Source organism: Haliotis cracherodii, unplaced genomic scaffold, assembly GCF_022045235.1.
Source record: "Haliotis cracherodii isolate W230 unplaced genomic scaffold, xgHalCrac1.p SCAF_10, whole genome shotgun sequence".
Lineage (NCBI taxonomy): Eukaryota > Metazoa > Mollusca > Gastropoda > Lepetellida > Haliotidae > Haliotis > Haliotis cracherodii.
Window position 1 is genome coordinate 15,488,126 of NW_027266265.1, and position 21,122 is coordinate 15,509,247.

General features: G+C 39.3%; 1 protein-coding gene across 5 annotated transcripts in view; it reads left to right on the forward strand.

Annotated features, from left to right (window-relative positions):
- The first annotated feature begins 274 nt into the window (after positions 1-274).
- LOC139454105 (uncharacterized) overlaps positions 275-21,122 on the forward strand; it is a 53,214-nt gene continuing 32,366 nt past the window's right edge. Inside the window, exons 1-7 of one of the 5 annotated variants that reach the window (XM_071235610.1) lie at positions 275-494; positions 7,819-8,009; positions 9,004-9,634; positions 10,767-10,948; positions 11,480-11,700; positions 12,872-13,013; positions 13,395-14,658. In XM_071235610.1, the coding sequence (XP_071091711.1) occupies positions 7,881-8,009; positions 9,004-9,634; positions 10,767-10,948; positions 11,480-11,700; positions 12,872-13,013; positions 13,395-13,544 (1,455 nt within the window). In that variant the 5' untranslated portion in view covers positions 275-494; positions 7,819-7,880 and the 3' untranslated portion in view covers positions 13,545-14,658. Of the gene's footprint in view, positions 495-7,818; positions 8,010-9,003; positions 9,635-10,766; positions 10,949-11,479; positions 11,701-12,871; positions 14,659-21,122 lie in introns of those variants that run through there. The other 4 variants (XM_071235611.1, XM_071235612.1, XM_071235614.1 and 1 more) reach the window with 4 other exon arrangements.

The window sequence follows — 21,122 nt, forward strand, 5'->3', positions numbered from 1 at the left end:
GTGTTATGGTCCCATGTGCAAACGCAAGGCTCTGTTTTGTATAGCGTTTACGGCTGATATCACATACGGCCCCCTGTCGGAGTCCATAATGCACGTCAACCACCTTGTTATTCAACCGTTCACACAACATCGAAATATAAGAGCATAAAAAAAATAATGCTACCGGTAACACCAGTGCATCGTAACTTGTTCCACATATTACCTCTGTCGGTGCAATCGTAAGCCTCCTTGGACGCGCTGCATAATTTGCTTTCCCATACTTTTCCTCGTTTCACAAACCCGTCATGCTTCTCTAGTCTAATCGGTCGGGGATCTTCGTGTGTTGGTGATGTTATCGTTAGATGGCGTCACTTTTCCTTGTAATGGACTTTGTATCTTTAGAGGTAAGAGCATGTCGCAATGCAGGTGTTAAAATCAGGGAACTGCAAACCGGATCTTTGATATGCAGCGTCAACACTTGTGAGGGCGAGATCAACTGCATGAGCGATTTGAAGGTAAGCAGTACTGTATCCCTGTTACAAAGTTATGTCCGACATTATGAACATGGATATACATTTACACAAATCTAAAAGGAGGTTAATAATCATTTTTAGAAGATCGTGTATAGTGCGCGGAAGCCCCATATCGAGACTTGCTAAGTTGTAATATAACATGATTGGAGTCAATATCTGAATGGGCCAGAAACATAATAATTGGGTCAATCTCACATTGGTCGTTGCTATTTTGATACATGCATTGAAGTCTCCCATCAGAATTACAGTTGTGTCTTCTGAATACATTTGAACGTTCTCGTCATAAAGGTGATAGAGGTTATCTCTAACCATTGATTACATTGTCTTGGTTATCATTACTTAAATTAAGACTGTGTTATGACAAGGCACACAAGGACAGGTTACAGCCTCTGTTGTAACGAGCCATGGCCAGTGGGTTTTTTTAAATTGTATCACTTAGTGTTAATAGCCTCATACCTCTGTGGCATGATTGAATTCAGTGTATGTAATGTTTTACGTTATTTGTACGTTAGTCTTCTTTGTAAATGTCATGAACAAACTAACAATGTCTCAAAAAAGTCTTAATGCACTGCATATGCCACAAATGATAAACCTATTGAATGTCTTTCAGAGTGGGTTAAGTCAGTGCGTGATGTTGTCATTGGTAGAATTCACAAACTAAAATAAGGAAACAGATACAGATAACGTAACTATCACTACCTTAATTGTTTAATGAAAGAGCTTGGCATAAGTGACATATGTAATAATGTCAAAACATTGGGGGGGGGGGGGGGGGGGGGGGGGGGGGGAGAGGGCTGGGATTTTATCGAAAAAAACAAATAGTCCCGAAAGTCTTCTATTTTAAAAATTAGGCTTCGTCCCCGAAAAATCTTGAAAAGAATAATCAAATAATGTTGAAAAATCTATTTACATTACATTATTTACATTTGTGCAAGGTGCTTTTCTTTGAAATAAACACAAGCTCACAGTTTTGAATAAACAAATATCTGGGGCTGCAGAATTCACAATTACCAAAAGCTACTCTTAAATCTAAGAGTTTTTTTAAGTCATATTCATAAAAAACTTTTAGCACAAATAGTACTCCTTATGGTAAGAGTACGGAATAGGACGTTTAGTGACTTAAATTTTTCTAACCCTTCAAAATAGCCGCCATTCACTGAAATGAATATGCCACCTGAGAACTTTCAGGGATAACATGGTGGTATTGGTAGTGAATAAAGTGACTGTAAGATAATAACTTATTTCCACAAAATCTGTGACACTCATTTCAAATTCAACAATGGGCTCATGCACACAATGGTAGAGTTTTTATGTCATGTTTTTCCATGATCATATCATCACTGATATGAGGTCTAATTGGAAATGACAACGACACTGTGAAAACCCAGTCAAAGTATGCAATAAACAATATTATGTGTAAGGAAACACACAGGGATGTTGCTTATGTAGGCAAAGAGCCACCCTGGGCCCTGGTTTGTCAGACTTTGATTGAAACATTCAGCTCAATTTATCCACATCCTTTGACTATGATTCTAAAATGGACATTTTACTACAAGTTGTAAGTACCACAATGTTTACATATGGCCTAGGTCATACATTCACTTACCAGTGTCTCAAGGATATTCACTTGCATTTTCAGTGAGTTATTGGCTTTTGGGAATCACAAAATAATAATATTTAGGGCGCAGCAATTTGTGGCAGTGTGCTGTGACATCCCTCTCTACGTTTTGATCATTATTGTGGTTACCCGATGATTTGGGTTGCTCCTAAATTTATACAAAATAACTGAAATATGATAATTGTTTTGATATAACAGTTAAAATTAAATATTTATAACATACCTTTTAGTTATGTTCTAAAGAAATTTATTTGAGAAGATCAATCATCAGTGTTGGGGAAAATTGAAAGCAGGTAGACTCTGTAATTCAATACCAGGTTTAAATTAATGAGAAAAATATTTGGGTAAATAACTAACTTGTCACATCACAAGTTAATATTAATGTTCTTTAAAACACTTACTTTCTGAACAGGTTTTTGTTATTGAGTCACATGACACATCACATGATATGTAATGTTACCTCCAAAGTCAAAGATTACTATGATGTCTAGCACATGATTTACCTTAGGAACGGTGGAATTTTGATCTAAGAGTTACTCTCAGAAGTTCACTTGTCATTTAAATAATAAAAAATAGAGCAAAGTGAAACACTGAGAGTAACTCTTTAGAGGGAATTTCCACCGTTTGTAAGGTAAATCCAGTGCCAGACATGGTTTTGAGCAAGAGTATGACGTTCTTTTAAATCTTTCATTGCACTCTCATACTTAGGTTCTGTGATTGAAACATAATTAAAGTGATATCAAAACGTACTGCTGATTCACCACTGAAGCGTATCGCGACCTTCAGACGTGTCCCAACTACACGACCCATGCTTGGAGACTTTGCTTGTCATAAGAGGCGACTAATGGATTCGGGTGGTTAGGCTCGTTGACTTGCTTGATGCATGTCATCGTATCCCAATTGCATAGATCGATGCTCATCGTGTCAATAACTGGATTGTCTGTTCGTTTATCAGACTCGTTTATATTGATATTTATGGAAAATTGCTAAACGCGGCGTTAAATAGTATTCACTCACTCGCTTGAGATTAGATTAGTGGATCGTTGCTCATGTTGGCCTGTTCCAGACTTTTATTAACTGTCATCTTGAATACAACTGGAATACTGCTGACTGTGGCGTTAAACAACAGTCAACTAAACAGTGCTTTGACGAAGGTGCTTCTGACTATGCCTTTAGTTCGCGCATTCATTCATATCAGTCTGTTTTCCTGTATTTACTATGGTACAAATCTAAACAACATTTTTTTACTATTTGCTTTCGATATATGTATGTCATTGCTCTATATGATATGCTATTGCTGACGTACGATTGCTCCACGCTGCAGGCTTTCCCTTTAAATCGTTTACTTATCATTTCCGCATCCGAACTGTATACGTCTATCTGACCATTCTACAAGGTGCGTTTGTGACTAATGCACGTTTAACGGAGTAACTTAGTAGAACATATTTTGGATAACGTTTATATATTTTATGTTGAGTTACATATAATGTAAGGGGTATGTGATGGAAACACAATGACTAACACAGGCTACGTGAGTGTGTTTTATTGCAATGGGCGATCTTTTTGTTCCAGAGGGCGATAACTCAATGCGCGCTGCGACAACTATGAATATTGACTGAAAATTTCTGTCAGTGTGCATATTGACTGATTCACAGAGGCAATGTAAATGTTGACTTAAATTTTCAGTCAATACACATGTTGCCTAAAAAATGAGACTGGATTTAGACAGATGAATGAGACTGAGATGAATTAGACTCCTTAACATAATCTCCTTATCATGATTTGGATATATTTGGATATAACAAAGACCAAAGTAACGTATGTAAGCTATTAAAAATATTTCAACAATAAATTGATTGGTTCTTCAAACATGAAAGAATACAAGAGCCCCTTTTATGTTACTTATCTACATTGACCGCCTCCGTGGTCTAATGGTAGAGCGTCCGCCCGGAGAGCGGAAGGTCCGGTGTTCGATCCCGCCCGCGTCATACCAAAAGACGTTAAAAGATGGTACTTGTTGTTACCCTGTCTGGCGCTCGGCATTAAGGGGCTAAAACAAGGACTGGTCGGCTCGGAGTCAGTATACTGTGTCTGAGTGGGATATTCATGTTAAACTGCGGCATGGTATCTCAGTGAGGTAGCAGTAAAAGTCGACATCAGTCCAGACTAGTACAAGCAGCCACACAAACACACACACGTACATGCACGTCGCTATATAAGTGCAATAATCTTGGACGCGACGTTAAACCCCATTTCACCTCACCTCACTTAGCTACATTAACATAACATGCAGTTCAGTAACACAAAATGACTGCTAACAATTCGTGCATGTGTAATCTAATACCAGTACACATGCACAAGTATACCAAGATAGCAAATGAAATAATAAAAGTCATTGTGCAATGAAGATATCTGTTGGTGTAAAGAGAAAAAAGAATAATGTGGGAATTTGAAACATCAGTTTAAATTAGGAAACATAAAAAGCAAGGCTTAATGAAATTAAGAATGTGCACGCACCCTCCTCTAGAAAACTTGCTTGATAAAGGTGTTAGAACCTGCACCGAAAAGATTTGTTAAAATTCAACTGGAAACCCATCCAGGCCAGGGCTTTTGTTATTGTTGAAAGATTAAACGACTTTTGCAAGTTCGCACATTTCAATAGGTTTTTCAAGGCTATCCGCAAGTGAGTTACTTAGTACAGGAGTATCAATATCATCTAATACTTGTCTGATTTCCAAAGTATGTTCCCTATCAGAACTTCCAGATGAGCATAGGTTATTGTAAAATACTTTCTGTTCAGACAATATTTCGCCACCTTCAGTGATGACTTCACCATAAGCATTTATAAAATTATTAACAGTCACATTTGTGTGAGTTCTGTTTTCCATGTGACAAAAATACTTAGACGGTTTGTCCCCGTCTTCATACCACTGAATCCTACTTCTTATTTGCCCTACCCGCTCTTCATCTTCCTTTAATTGTCCTAATTCTATCTTATACTTTGACAGATCAGAAAAGCTTCTCTCATTTACTGATTGAAAGTCGTTTCTTATCGTTTCTTCTAATTCTAAAATGTTTTGGGTTTTTTAATTTTTGTGTTTTATTTTTTTTATTTTTTTTTTCAGAAAAGATGAGAATGAAATGGATGTTCCCCTTATTTTCATAAGGAGGGTTTAAAAAAATAGAGAATCACTGATAGACAGTTTTAATTCAGAGTCATTACTATTTCTGTAACTATTTTCAAAAAGTGCTAAATCTGCCTATTCCATTTTTGTTTCAACAAAGTTAATTTATACAATATCCACATAATCTTTATTATACAATAAAGAGATATTGAATTTCCAATAACCGCCAACCCTTTCTTTGGGTGAAGAATCTGACAAAGTCACAGTAATAGCAGAGTGGTCAGATTTATAGCCAGGTAAGATTGAGGTAATTACTGTCAAATTAGCAATATCATCTGACACAGGAAAGTAATCAAGTCTAACCTGTTGCCTTCGATTCTTTTTCCACCAAGTAAATTTCCTTACATCTTCATTTTGATCTGTCCAGATATCAACAAAATCAAGATTTTCTAAAATTATATTTCTTGCTCTTGGATTGCTTCCAAACTTTCTTAGAATTGTATCCATACTTAATAACCAAAGAATGTTGCCGTTTTCTCAAATCGTTTTTGGTTGCGGTTCTCTTCGATTTTACTTCAGATAAATCTGATGGATCTTTTTTATAAATTGTACTTTATGAACAATATCTTGTAAGGTTCCACAGAGTTTGATGCCAAATATTTCACATTGGTTGTTCTTGGCTAAAAGTAACTTGGTAAGGCGGCCATATTGGATTAAAGATTTTCAGGGTACAGTTTGCACAAACACAAACACACACATTCAGTGCTTTTGTTTATCAACCTCGATAATCCATTACGTACACGTCTTACTTGGAGTCCGAGATCACTGATTGCAGCCGTATTTCCCAGTTGTTATGCTCATGTGACTGTATTGCCGTTGTTGAGGGCATCCTTGACAGTGAGGGCATTTATGTTATAATATAGTTAACAGTTTGAGGCACGTTTCGTTAAATGAATGGGGGAGCGGGTGGGCCAGTCGTCAGAGGCGCCAAAATTCGCTGTGCAGAGTTGTGTCCCTTGGCAAGCCACACAACTATGATCCTGGGTTCTAATCCCGGTTCATCCCGATTATGTTTCTAGGTTTGTCAGCACCATACCCTTGTAGTAGGGGTGGAGAACAGACGATTTACTCATAACATCTCACAATAATGACATAAAGTGTCTCAAACATGATTGCTGCATGCATGTTACTCCCCACTACAGGGCCATATCAGCTATAGCAAATTACACACACACACACACACACACAAACACACACACACACACACACACACACACACATACACATACTGTTAAAAGCGGCGTTAAACCCAACTCACTCACATAAATATGAAATGTTACAAAACTATTTTTAGTGTGGGGATTAATTAGTTTTAGCTAATAACAAACTTTCGTCACGTTATTGTGTGTATAAAGAAAAATTAATGTGCAAAACCGGGTTCCAAAATGATGGTTGGCGGACTATATACGATAGCAGGTATCCGACAAAAGACAATTGTATCTTGTGAAGCCTTCATAAAATATACCTGTCCGGTATATACGAGTACGAGTAAGACCTTCAAAATTGGGTGTTTTTCTCCCACGTCAAGCCTACATGCAGTGATATAACTGAAATTAGTTTCAAAGTGGGGTTAAAACAATCTCTCACTCATGATCAGCATTTATCTAAAAACATAATATTTATTAAATCCAAAAATATGTGAATATAGAACAGCATTTGAAATATATAATATCTTCACGACATACATGTATACTAGTATTAACTACTATTGAAAAATGAATGTGAGTTGGTCTGCTGCGATTTCAATGGTTTGAAACATTGCTGAATGGGATTGGTTTGCGGAAATCTTGCGGACATTTCTCATCCCAAATTTGAAACCATACCGTGCCATTCTGCTTGTCGAAATGGATATCACAATAATTAGATATCGAGGATGATCAATAACGATCAATACTTAACAAGTTTGAATTATTTGGTTATTCCTCTTTCTGCTAGCCAGGAGGGTTAGTTATCCTGGAAGCATATTTCCTTATTTCTTGTAGCATGGACCGCCTCCGTGGTCTAGTGGTAGAGCGTCCGTCCGGAGAGCCGCGTCATACCCAAAGACGTTAATAGATGGTATTTGTTGTTTCCCTGTCTATCGCTCGGCATTAAGGGGCTAAAACTAAGACTGGTCGGCTCGGAGTCAGTATACTGTGTCTGAGTGGGGTATTTAAACTGCGGCATGGTATCTCAGAGAGCTACCACTATAAATCGGCATCAGTCCGGACTAGTACAGTAGCCACACAAACACACATACACACATGCACGTCGCTATATAAGTGCAATAATCTTTGCATTTGTAAATATCGACAGGTTTCCACGTGGTTGAGTGACTGCTTCAAGTAATATCAGTGATTTTTACATAGCTTATGCAATATGAGGATATAACATATGCTTATTTGTGTATCAAGTATTACGCTCTTCCACTACTTTCCAGGAGCAAAAATGAATCTGAAAAACACCACTCTGACGGAAAACAAAACCCAACAATACATTCTACAATATTCTACATTATTTTCAGTGTTCCAACCTCTGACGATACTCAGTGGCTTCCTGAACACGGCGTACTCAAGAGGGCGAGTCATGTCGACTATTGAAAAGCTGTCTCAGTATTTCGGTGGGAACCTGAAAAAAAGACATTTGCTCATGATACCGATACTTGTGTTATTCCTGATCTATATCTATCTCTCATGGACCTCCGTAAAACAAGATGTAAGTTTGGAACCTCATGCATCTCTAATGTGTTAAATGAAGAAGATGCATTTTCTATTTTGTTTATATATTTAAAAAAACGTCAACGCCAGAGAATAACCAGTCTCGTTTACCCAACGAAACATATTCCATTGGCGTAAAAAGCAAAAGAGCGGTACAAAGTATTTGAATGGATCACTGAAAAACAGTGATGACACCAGGTGTTCGGCAAAAGGTGTAAGCATGGCCTGCCCCACATGTAGCACCAACCACTCACACAATTTGCATGAAATCGTAAGTGTATGTTGCTCAGCGCAGCAGTACTCCTGCCATGCAACGGCGGCGTGTAATAACAGACAAAGCAGACAATCGATGGACCTGAAAAAACAGTGACACCATAGCCCATTTAAAGATCTGTTGAAACTAAAAAAGATATGTATATTTTGAATTACGTCTGGTTTGTACAAGTGCAGAGACTTCTAACCTTCATCTATTCACTGTGCGTTTCGTTCAGTTGTCTGTTTTCTATCCTCCCATACCAGTCTGACCTGCCCTGATACAGGGGCAATACTGATCAAACCCAAATGATCACCCACTCACTATATTTGAGAAATAAACGATGAGTGGGTCAATTTTGTGGTACAATAAAACAGTGAGAATGAACCATGTGTGGCGCAGCCCCGAGTGGTTTATTCTCCCGGCAGTGTCTTATTGTACAATAAACAACAATCACGAGTCGTTTATTTCTTATATGAGATATCAACATTTTGTACATTCTTTTTAATGGCAATGTAATGTAAACGCTTTAAAAACATTTACCCGTATTTTGATAATGATGACTCCCTGAATACAATCCGACCTCGCCAATGTCGGACAAGTCCATTTTATAACCAAGGGGTCACATTTGGTATTTCCCGGGTAGTCTCACAGTTTTCCAGTCGATTATCTGTAATTTTCCACCCAATTTCATATCTGGCCCATTTTCATCTTAACATTTTCATTAAACTCTTTCCAGCTTTCAGTTGAAATGCTAAGCAGGAACTGGTCACTTCATGGAAACAAAATCACCTCGTCTGATGAAACAAAAGAAGTCTTGCGCCACTTCAAACAGACTTGGTATTTGCCTAACTTTTTGTTGACAGCTTATGTAAGTGAAAATCGACCCCAGAAGGGTCGTTTAAATATACTACTGAACACAATGGATGGTTCATATGAATATCTTAAATGTTGTATTTTGACAAGAAACAGAACATTACTAAGGACGTGGGCTATAGAGGTATACAGACATGGCGGCCGTGCTCACTTCCACGCTACAAAGTACAGCTGTTCAATCCCAATTGATACCGACGTTGTCAAAGTCTCTCTGACGATATCCACGTGCAGCCATGACGTCTTTAATTACGTTACAGTCAAAAAACCAGTTCAACTGCGGAATGGTTTAGCCATATGTGGAAAGGCCTTATTTGGGAAGGACCTCAAACCGCGGCGTCTGGTCGAATGGATAGAGATTCAAAAGCTACTGGGAGTTGATAAAATTCTACTATTTGATTTGGACAACCCAGACAGTATTCGGATGGTTTTCCAACACTACATAAAACAAGGAGTTCTTGAAGTACAGCCTTTTGAGTTACCGGGGAGAATTAGAGGTATTCCGTTATGCTTCATCTTATTCGTGTAAATGTGGTTGTTGTAATTAATCATAATCATAATTAACCTGTTATATCATATGCCTGAAATAAATTATGAGCTCAACCCCTTCATTATATTTGATAAATCCCGAAGTTTCGCGTTTATCTAGGAATGACCTACGTATATGCCATATACGTCTAATATACTACTAATACCTTCTGAACAGTTTCAAGAGATGGCATTTGACAATCGATTTCAATATGAGGATGTCACTTTGTAAACAGACAAATATGTTTTGTCAGAAATTTAACAAAGGGTGCAATTTTAAGAAATAACTATTGCATATAAACAGCCTGGTAAAAAGAAAGTATTCACTTGAACATTACATTTGGCCAAACTATTAAAAGCGTTATCAAAACGTTACTAGGCTGAAAACAGTCGCCGAAGCATTGCGAAGTTAAGGTCCAAAACACAAGTATGATACCCGTATGAAATACACTAACGAATGACCAATTCTTGTTTGTTTCAAATAAGCCACCATCAAACGAAGGTGTATACATTCTTTTGCCATTCAGTTTAGAAATATGTAGTAAGCTGTGCTTAACGTGTTTTCCAGGTGACTGTATATAACAGCTAGAAACAGCTACATGCACGACACACAGATCAAACATGTAGTCGCACTGTATGTTTGATTCTTAGATCAAGGACCAGACATTCAATTCCATCACCATCAAATTACAGGTCGTAGGAGGCGACTTAACTGGATCGGGTGTTCAGACACAATGGCAGATTGCATGTCATCCTACTTCGATGGTGTTAATCATTGCTCATGTTGTCAGTCAACATGCCTGGTATAATATTGTTTCATGGCAGACTCGCCCTGTCCCTGTCCATGAGAATAACTTAGTGGTTAAAGAATAGGATCATGTACACTTTACAGCTCAATCAAAATAATGCCTTAAAAGATTATGGAAAGCTAAATACCGAGATGGACTGGATATGCATACTAGGAGATCGAAACATGTAACTTGTGCCCAACGTCTGGTGACAAGAAATCACAAGGATTTGTCATTCTATACTGGAATATCGCCTGTAGATACAGGACCCACGCAAATCCTGCAGAACCTCAGTCTTTGGCTTTCATTGCAGGTGCTTCCTTCCGGGACTTGTATAAACACCGTCATGACCACGATGACCAGTTTGACAATGATGACAACTTCCCCCTGCTTGACTGCAGAGAGAGACTATCCGGTTACAGATGGGTCATGGGTATCGATGTAGATGAGATTGTACTTCCCAGGAAAAACATGTCTCTAAAGGCTTTCATTAAGGTAAGGAAATATCACTTGCTCAATTTCTATTTCTTGTATTTGTTCAACGCTAAAGTAACCTACATTTTCTATTTCATTTTAGGCCAAGTCACATTCTCTCACATTTAGCATAAATACTGAAGAACAAATAATTCACAGAAAAGTTCCGAGTCTTTAAAATGTAGCACATTATTTGAATAATTATGTTTTTTGTACTTATTTGGTTTACCGATGTTTTGCTATTATCATAGGGTTGGTAATCGAAACCAAATAGATAAATAAATACATTGTAAAAAACGTGTTACTATTTCGACGCTAAGTAGTATTTCAGTCAGGAGAAAATAAAAAGAAAATTATAAAAAAACAATGAGACTGACAAATTAAAGGATTACATGCCATCTTATATTGGTCTGTATTTTAATCAGATGCAAATACTGAAACACTATTCTGCATTTGTGAAAGTGTATACGATCCCTGAAACAATTAATACAAATCTGCTGCTTGCAAGTTCTATCGTTGTCAGATACATATGAAGTGTATATTGTTTTACAGGATCTTGTTGCTAAGCACCCTCTTGCTGCTGGCTTTTACTTCTACATGATGTTCCACTTCACCAGCTTCGGTAAAACCAGGAAACATTCTTCTGGCATCGAACACTTCGAATATTCCAGATCCACTCCACCACAATGGAAGGCTTACAAATACATCTACATTCCTCATAGAGTGGATTCACCTATCACTCACTTCGTGGACCCAAGACGCCCTTTCACAGTGTTAGTTGTGATACGGTTTCATATTGGATATTACATGATAATTGTATCACTTAACATCTCACCTGGAAGGGATTAACCTGGATATAGATAGTGCTGCGGTCAGCAGTCACCTTAATTTATAAAACACAAACTGTTCATGATAAAAGTTTTATTTAAAGGGACTATCTGTTAAAAGTCTGAGGCATTCATGGAAAAGGTTGTGATGCGTAAGATAGTTTTTGTGTCATTTGGATACTAGTATTTAAATACAATTGCGTGTATATTTCATACCCATGGCTATCGTGGGTGACTTAAGCTTAACGTGAAAGTTGTACACCGTAGATACCAACGACATGTTTATATGATAAAAGTCTGTACATAATCGACAACCAGACAAACCCATGTTTTATAGTGAGTGAGTGAGTTGGGTTTAACGCCGCTTTTAACAGTATTCCAGGTATATCGCGGCATGTCAACTAACCTAGGAGGAAAGCCCGAAGTGTTGCAGGTCTCATACATTTACCACTTCGGTGAAACCCACGAGCACGGGTATGGTGCTGACAAAACTAGAAAAATAATCGAGGCGAACCGGGTTTCTGGCGTGCCCAAGGGACGCAACTCGGAACAGCAAATCGCGACGCATTAGACGACTGGGCCACCTGTGCCCCCTTCGATGGTTAATAGCATCAGTAAGAAGGCTTGTTTCAAGAGTACAATTATACTCAATGATCAGGCCAGGTCAGCCATCTCAACCAGACATTCCCATGTTTGTCTCCCGTTACGCCAAGCATGGGGTAAGGGGGAATGTTCATCTCAAAATCCCAACAGGTCTCGAACTAGAGAACACATAATTGAATTGTGTCGATCAGAACCTGCATGTTCACAGATGACCTGTCTGTATGTCACCAGCTGTATATGTACCATATGTATGTTTTGCTTTCATTGGTGCACATATTCAACTATCTAATGCCTCTCCGCTGTGCAAAGTAGCGTCCCTTAGTCATGCAAGGATCCGATGATAGCAGTTTTGAATACCAGTCTCTGCCATCTTTGAATGTCAGCACATGTCCTTGATTTCATCTTGTGTAACTTTCCTCATGCATAAAGTTGGTGACCTAATATAAAGCTTTTTTTAAAATCACCTTTATTTTCAACATTCACACACACACTCTTCTACTATCTATTGTTTCAGGCCGCGAGTTTCTCCAGACGATGGGGTAATTCATCATATCCGTCTTTGCGTGCACAGAGAGAATGATTGTTTTCCTCCAGGTTCCGCCAATGACGAGTCACTATTAAGATTCGAAGCCGACCTGCCGTCAAAGGTACAGAAGGTGATGAAACAAATATCATTACCCAGTTGAGAAGATCAGGTTTAATAGGACGAGGGCCTAAAATGACCTTGTAGGTGTCGTGATGATAATGAACCGACAGAGGTGCACAGTTTTTATTGTGTTATGAGAATCCATTATAAACTAAGCGGCAAAGGAAAGTATAGGTTGGCTATTTGTAATTTTTTCCTAAAAACAGCGTTAACTAGTGGAAAGTGGGTATTGGGAATATGACTGCCCAGGAACAGGTACCAAAAAACACCTCACCCGAACGCGCCACCTTTGACGGCGCTCGTGCCGTGACAAAAAAATGGTTAAACAGGTTTCCCGCCTATGGCATAAACTGCACGGGCATGTTAGCTATATAAATGCGTTCGTCTGCAGGGTATAACCACACGTGATGAAATGCCACACAAAAGAAATGCCACGACTGTCACAGGAGCACAGAGAGAGAGAGAGCCATCGGTATGGCCGAAACGGGGGCAACACAGGTCCAAATTGCCAGAAGGTTTGGTTGTACACCATTGGCAGTAGCAAGGCTGATTCATCGGTACACGCAGACAGGGAGGACACCGGACGACCCCGAGTGACAACACCACAGGAAAGCGGTCAGATACGGCTCATTCACCTGCGAAACAGATTCGTAACGGCGACGGCGACGGCGACGGCGACGGCAGCAACAGCGTTGGGACATCCCATTAGCCAACGTACAGTACTACGAAGACTTCGTGCTGCTGGAATCCGAGCGTATCGTCCTTTCCGAGGAATGGTACTGACTGCTCAATATCGATGCCTGAGACTGCGATGGGCGAGGCAGGTTCGATGCTGGCAAGTGAGAAATTGGCGTCGAGTGTTGTTTACTGATGAGAGTCGGTTTAACTTGTTTCGAAATGACGGCAGAGAACGAGTTTATCGACGCAGAGGGGAACGTTTTAGGCTCGCGGGTATTCGAAAGGTCCATCCAATCGGCGGGGGAGGTGCCATGGTGTGGGGAGGTATTTGTGGAAAACAGAAGACTGATTTTGTGATTATACAGGGAACCTGAACGTTGTGCAGTACAGAGACCAAGTGTTGCAGCCAGTTGTGCTTCCGTTCTTACAAAACCAACAGCAGGGGACATTGTTTCAAAACGACAATGCCAGGCCCCATACTGCAATACTGACTCAGAACTTTCTAAACCAGCAGACGTTGACGTTTTGCCCTGGCTTGCCCACTCACCCAATATGAATCCTATTGAAGATCTGTGGGACCATCTTGACAGACAGATTAGAGCAGGCCCTGAGAGACGAGTGGCAACGGATTCCAGTCCACGTCATCAGAAGATTGACGTCATCGATGAAGTGGCGTATCCCAGCATGCATTGAGGCGGCTGGAAGTCATACTCGCTATTGAATGCAACTGTGTCGACAATGAACTTGTAGTGTGTCTGAACATTTTTTGGTGACATTTCAGACAACTTTTGAAAATGAAATTTCTTACACCACCATTGTTTACCTTGAGTTTACATTACCTGTGATTGCACAATTTCATTCAAACTGTGGTTGATCAATCATTTGTTACCCCTCCCTAGATTATATTATAATTCACAACAGAACCTCTTCTTGTTATTTTTTATCGATCATGGAACTCGACCTATACTCTCTTTTGCCGCCATGTTTATATAAATATTTATTTTTCATGAAGAATATATTAAATATACTGAGTTTTCATGAAATTTATATTCAAACCTTTTTATATATCCTGTTGCTTGTGTAGAGATTGCCAGTGACTAACACTCAGCAATGACACACCTTCACATTGTCTATATGTAAGCCCTGGTAAGCTCACAGCCAAGTAAAGGCCGATGGTATGCAATTGTAGCTTGGCTATTTCTCTTCAAACTGGGTGAAGACGAAGTGGTCTGTTCCCAGGTCGGGATTATGGTGTAAACTGACGTGCCATGTCGACGAGATTCGAACCTTTAACTGTGTATGCCATGTCGGCAATGCGTGAACTATTGATAATATTGGATTATATGAAACATTCAATGGATCTTTTTGGGAAATGAAGGTATATCACAGCATAAAGTAAGACTGTTTTTATTGTGATGAATAAAATTTGCTATTGCAAATAATATGAATAATATGAAGCTTGATTAGATTGCCAGTATTAAATTGTTTTTAAATTGTGAGGTCTATCCTTGTTATGTATGGAAACTGTTTATTGGAACCACTCGTAACAATTGGTCCAGAATTGTCTTCGTGGAGTTCATGTACCCTTGATAGTGCTATTGTCTGTATGATACGCCTTCTTGTTTTATGAAGAAGTCAAGTAATTCCATATACTGCATCCAATCAAACCAAACGATAATCAGATAATAGTTCAGATAATAACCCTTAGAGTCGTTATGTGTCTGTGATTGTTCAGAAATGACACCTGTTTGTTCATGTTGAGTGAGCTTTATGTCGCTTTATCGATATTTAAGAAGTACATGTATCACAAGATGGGGCATTACGGATGAGTTCACACAGGGAAACGTGGGGAATCGAACCCGGGTCTTCGGCGTGACGACCGCTTTATGAATTGGCTAGCGTACATAAAATGTGGCATGACGTCTGCTGCCCGAGTCATGTCCAATGTGAAGAACTCGGTAGGAAAGAATTGTGCATGTATCTATTATTTGTACATGTCAGATATTTCGAGAACGTGATTACATCTGAATTACAACGTTTATGACCTACACCTGATATTGGTCTCGTGTTTATCACTATGGTGTGTTTTCAGAGGAACTATTCTTCAACCGTTGCAAGATGTGGTCATTTTTACCACGCGAACAGTCACATTTTCGGATTATCTGTTCTGAGTGAATTCGTGTCCAAGCTTAAAGGCGAAACAACCGACGATATTTGAATCAGTCATCCAATGATTCATATCTATCGATGTTAGGATCAGTCACATTTTAATACATATCTGTCAAAGCGCGAATGAGTGTGTAGAGATCCACGTCATATTGTACAGTTTCTCGTTATGGTTTATATAACGGATCGGGTGGTCAGGCTGGGTGACTTCCATGGGGTATCATACGCTTCTTCTAAATCAAAAAGATTGATACTGCATGCTGATTATTTACAACTGCATTTTTTACAAAAGATTCTAAACGTACCAGATGGTCAATGGTACTTCTATTTTGACGGAAAACACATTGAATGTTGCTTGTAAGATTACTAGTTTCCAGGTACCACACCAGTCGATTGTTTACAATTCGTTCCATGGTTTTGCATTCACAGCTGGTAAGTGATATGGGTCGATAATTAGATGCATCAGCATGGTCCCCACCAGGTTTAGGTATGGGAACAACTATTGCATTAGGCCACGAAGGAGGAAAATTTCCCGATGTCCAGATCTAATCAAATATATAAAGTAGCGTCTCTAAACATGAATCAGGCAAATGCTCCAGGAGCTGATAGTAAATATTATCATCTCCCGTTGCAGCATCGTGCGCTTGACCAAAGGCAGTATTTAGCTCGTGTAGCGAAAATACCTCATTATAATCTTCTCCATTTTGAGAAGTAAAATCAACCCTCTTATTTCTCTGTTGTTTTTGATATTTTTGAAACTTGGGATCGTAGTTCTATGATGTAGAGTGTTTGGCCAGCGTTTCGCCATATTTATTGGCAATGTCCAATTTATCTGTTAGCAGATGTCACTGTCCTTGAGATGTTAGACACTCGATTTGGAACCTATGCCTTTCATTTTTGCAATCATGTTCCACACCTTGGATATAGGCGTGCGAGAATTAATTTTAGTGACATAATTCCTCCAAGACTGACGTTTATTTTGCTTGAAGGTACGGCGTGCCTTGGCACTTGTAATTTTAACATGATTCAAATTATGTACAGTTGGATGTCGGTGGAAATATTTCTCAGCCTTTTTCCTTCTCTTCTTAGCCCGTTTGCACTCATTATCAAACCATGGATTTCGAATGTGTGGATTTGCAGAGGACTTTGGAATGGTTATGTCGGCAATTTCGTTTAAAATATCAGAAAACAGCTGAATAGGATCAGTAACATTCCTGAACACATCATGCTTCAACCTATCAGTACAGAGTTCCTGAAAGGAAGACCAGTTGGCTTTGGTAAAGTTCCACCTTGATGTTGGTGGAACATCAGTTGGATTATTTGCTGTAAGGAGTGAAGGGAAATGATCGCTTCCACATAAGTCATTGTGAACCGACCACGTAAATTCATTTAAGCGATTGGAATCTGTAAGTGACAAATCTAAAGCGGAATAGGTACCAGTAGAAGGATGTAAATATGTATTTGATCCATCATTGAAAATGCACAAGTTGTTATCGGAAATAAAATCTTCAAGGACCTTTAGGATTAACGGCAACACCTCCCCAAAATGGGTTATATCCGTTTAAATCACCCATGATCACGTAGGGCTTTGGGAGCTGGTCATATAGTGATTGAAGGTCTGATTGCTGAAACGCAGAAGAAGGGGAAATATATAGAGAGCACAGAGTAAATGTTATGTGCAAAGTCAGTCTCACTGCAACAGCTTGAAGATTGTCTTGAAGCGCCACGGGGCTGTGGATCACTCCCTGCTTCACCAAAACAGAAGATCCTCCAGTAGCTTTAACACCTGGAGGAAAAATGAGTTTACCAACGTAAATCATGTTTGACATATGTCTCCTGGAGACAGATTGCCGATGGGTTAAAATCTTGTATTAATAAATGTAATTCATTAAAATTGGTCCTAAGACCTCTGCAATTCCACTGAATCAGTGGATTCATAATATTCAAGCTACTGGTGGATGAACATGAGATCTACGTCTCCCATTGCGAGGCGACTTCTGTTGCACCCATTAGGATGAGGAGAGACATCCATGTCCTCCAAGGTTTGATAGCGGTTATAAATTTGAATAGGGTCACTGTGACCCTGTGGTACACAATCTGATTTTTGTGAGTAATCAACGTTTTTGTTTGCACTTTTTACAACAGGAGTTGGCTTTGTTGCCGATGGTGCTGTTGTTACTGATGGCGTTGACACAGGTACTTCATCTGTTTGTGAAGAGGCACTGGACTGCCAAAACCCAAGTAATGTCAGTCTGGCATTGCACAGATATGACTGATTATTAAAGTATGCGTGAGACAGCTGCCGTGTAGGAGAGGTAGTAGCCTTGACCAAACGCTTTGCTTCAGGAAATGTTATGTTCGTTTCATGTTTTAATTGTACAATCGGGAATTGAAGTTTGTGGACAGGTCTTTGAGGAAGCCACATCATTTCCAGAGCAATTCGCACAGTTGGGTGATTTTGTACAGTTGTCATCTGTTCCGTGGTCATGTTCTCCACATTGATGGCAGATCTTGCGATTTTTGCATGATTGAGCACCATGCCCAAACTGCTGGACTTTATAACATCGAAGTGAGTTTTGTGAGGTGTGGTAAAATGGGGTTTAACGTCGCGTCCAAGATTATTGCACTTATATAGCGACGTGCATGCACGTGTGTGGCTGCTTGTACTAGCCGGACCGGACTGATGCTGATTTATAGTGCTAGCTCACTGAGATACCATGCCGCAGTTTAACATGAATACCCCACTCAGACACAGTATACTGACTCCGAGCCGACCAGTCCTTGTTTTAACCCCTTAATGCCGAGCGCCAGACAGGGTAACAACAAGTACCATCTTTTAACGTCTTTTGGTATGACGCGGCCGGGCATCGAACTCCGGACCTTCCGCTCTCCGGGCGGACGCTCTACCACTAGACCACGGAGGCGGTCGAAATGGGTTTGGAATGTACTTGCCCACTCCAATGTTGAAATATCATGCTTTAATGTTTCTTGGAGGAGTTGGTTTTGAAAAGGTCATGAGATATGTGTTTGACTTAGATATTGTGTCATCTCTTTTGTAAGTGAAACGTTTGACGTTTGTGACTCCCTGATCTTGTAAATCGGCGGCTATTTCATTTTCTGTCATATCACAGAGACATCAATCCCTGTCTCTGACAATGCCATTGCTCGAATTTAGAGTTTTGCGAGGAGAAATCAGAACAGCAGTGGAAACCAACTGTTTGGTAGCTTGCAAGATTGAACATTGTTTGGAGGTTTTGCATTCCCCCACCGGATTGGCCCATGAGCCACCACCTTCTGGGAATACGACTCTAGGCATCTGAAAGATTTCACAAGCAAAATTCAAGCTTAAAGAGATAAATGATTGGGCCAAGTCCTAAAGTATAAGTCAAATTTGATTTCAAATTTTGTGCAAATAAAATACTGCACAGGACTCGACATGAACAGCCGATTGATAAGACCGGGCCCATCCTACCACCCGTCTAGGCGAAGTAAGGGTCGAAGTGGTGTTTTGGGCAAAGGAACACTATTCCTGGAACCAGTGCCCACCAGACTACCGTCCTCCGCCGACACAGGGACGCAACCCACGGCAAACGGGCTGCCCAGTTTGGTCGCCTTTTACGACCACAATTCTACCCCGGGTCCACAGGGGGGAAGAGCTATTAGCACCTAAAATAGTGCCTAAAATAGAAGGAAGATAGCTTAATAAGGTAGAACACAAACTATAGTCCTCGCCACATGAAATATGATCATGAAATATCGCAATGATTAAATAACCAAGATAGCTGCAACTGTGTTAATACCTATAAAGTGAAAACAAGCCATTCCGCCGATAAGGAATATTACTTACAGTAATGACGAAAGTGCGCTTTTCTCTGATACTATATGTGGTTCACAGCGTCAGAAAAATATTTTAGATTCTTATGCAGATACGTGGGGATAACTGTTAACTTGTAAACATGTATAGTGTTTTTAGAAGGAAACTTATCAACCAAAGAAATATGGTATTATATGGGACAGGTTTTAGAGGTTGTAAATACTGATAGATATCTAGGAGTAGCCTCCACTTGTAAGTTTATTCTGAGTAAATATGTTGGTGATCTAGCTCTACGTGCCAAAAAGGCTTTATTTGACTTACTTACTACAACTAGACAAATATGTATTACTGACCGAGAAGTATTCTTCAAGTTATTTGATTGTCAGGCTAGTCCGATTCGTTTGTACGCATATGACATTTGGGGGACAAATAGATTTAAGAATATGGAGAAAATCCACCGACTGGCTTGTTAAAAACTTCTTACAAATTGTACCACCTAATGGTATAGTTTATGAACAACAACATTGTGGATGGAACATTTTTTATTAATTTGTAACGCTTATGATGAACTTCGTCTTCAGTATTTACCACAGAAGTATTTTGTACATCCTGCTCTTGCTAAATTCAATATGCTTATGGCGGTAAACAATGAAACTGTTATTAGAAATGTTGCAACTTTTATATACCATGCTATGAATGTTAGACTCCAAGCACTAAGAAAATAAATGTTAATGATGGACCAAATATTGTACCATGGGCCGCTGGCCTACACATGTACATGAATAAAGAATTGAGTATCGAATAAATTTGAAACAAACAAAAACACACAGCTAGTTGTCTAGAGTTACCTCTACAAGGACGTATAGGGCTTAAATAAGAGACCGACCATTTCATATTGTGGTGTGTATGGAGATTAGATATTTTGCAGCTGCAGTTGGGACAATAAATATATCGATTAAATCCCTCTCTCCAACCCCCATTAATCAAACGCAATTAATACGCTACTGACAAGATTATCCTGCGTGTGTTCAATCAATTTCAAATTTTAGTCAAAGGTTTATTTCAGCATGTGTTAAAGCAATTATAGTATTTAAAGTTTGAGCTTCAAATATTAAAAGTAACGGATGTGTAACCTCAGCACGTAATGACATTCTGTACAGATGTTCGTGTGGATCAATACCTGGATTTTCTGCCCCTAGTACATTTCAGTTAGTATTGTGTTGGATATTGTTATATATGTACTGAGGCATTCAGAAGGCACAACGTTGATATTCTTCAAGTAAGTAACCGTTAAATATTCTGTTGTATATGTCGACTATGAATACCCAAATGAATGTAGAAACCTTTGACTCTTCCCTTACGACTAAGACTCAGATTTATATTTTGTTGGGTCTATGAGGGCCTGTGAGGCCTATTTTACATAGCCAGCATAGTGTATTGAGGGCTTTAACCATGAGCGCA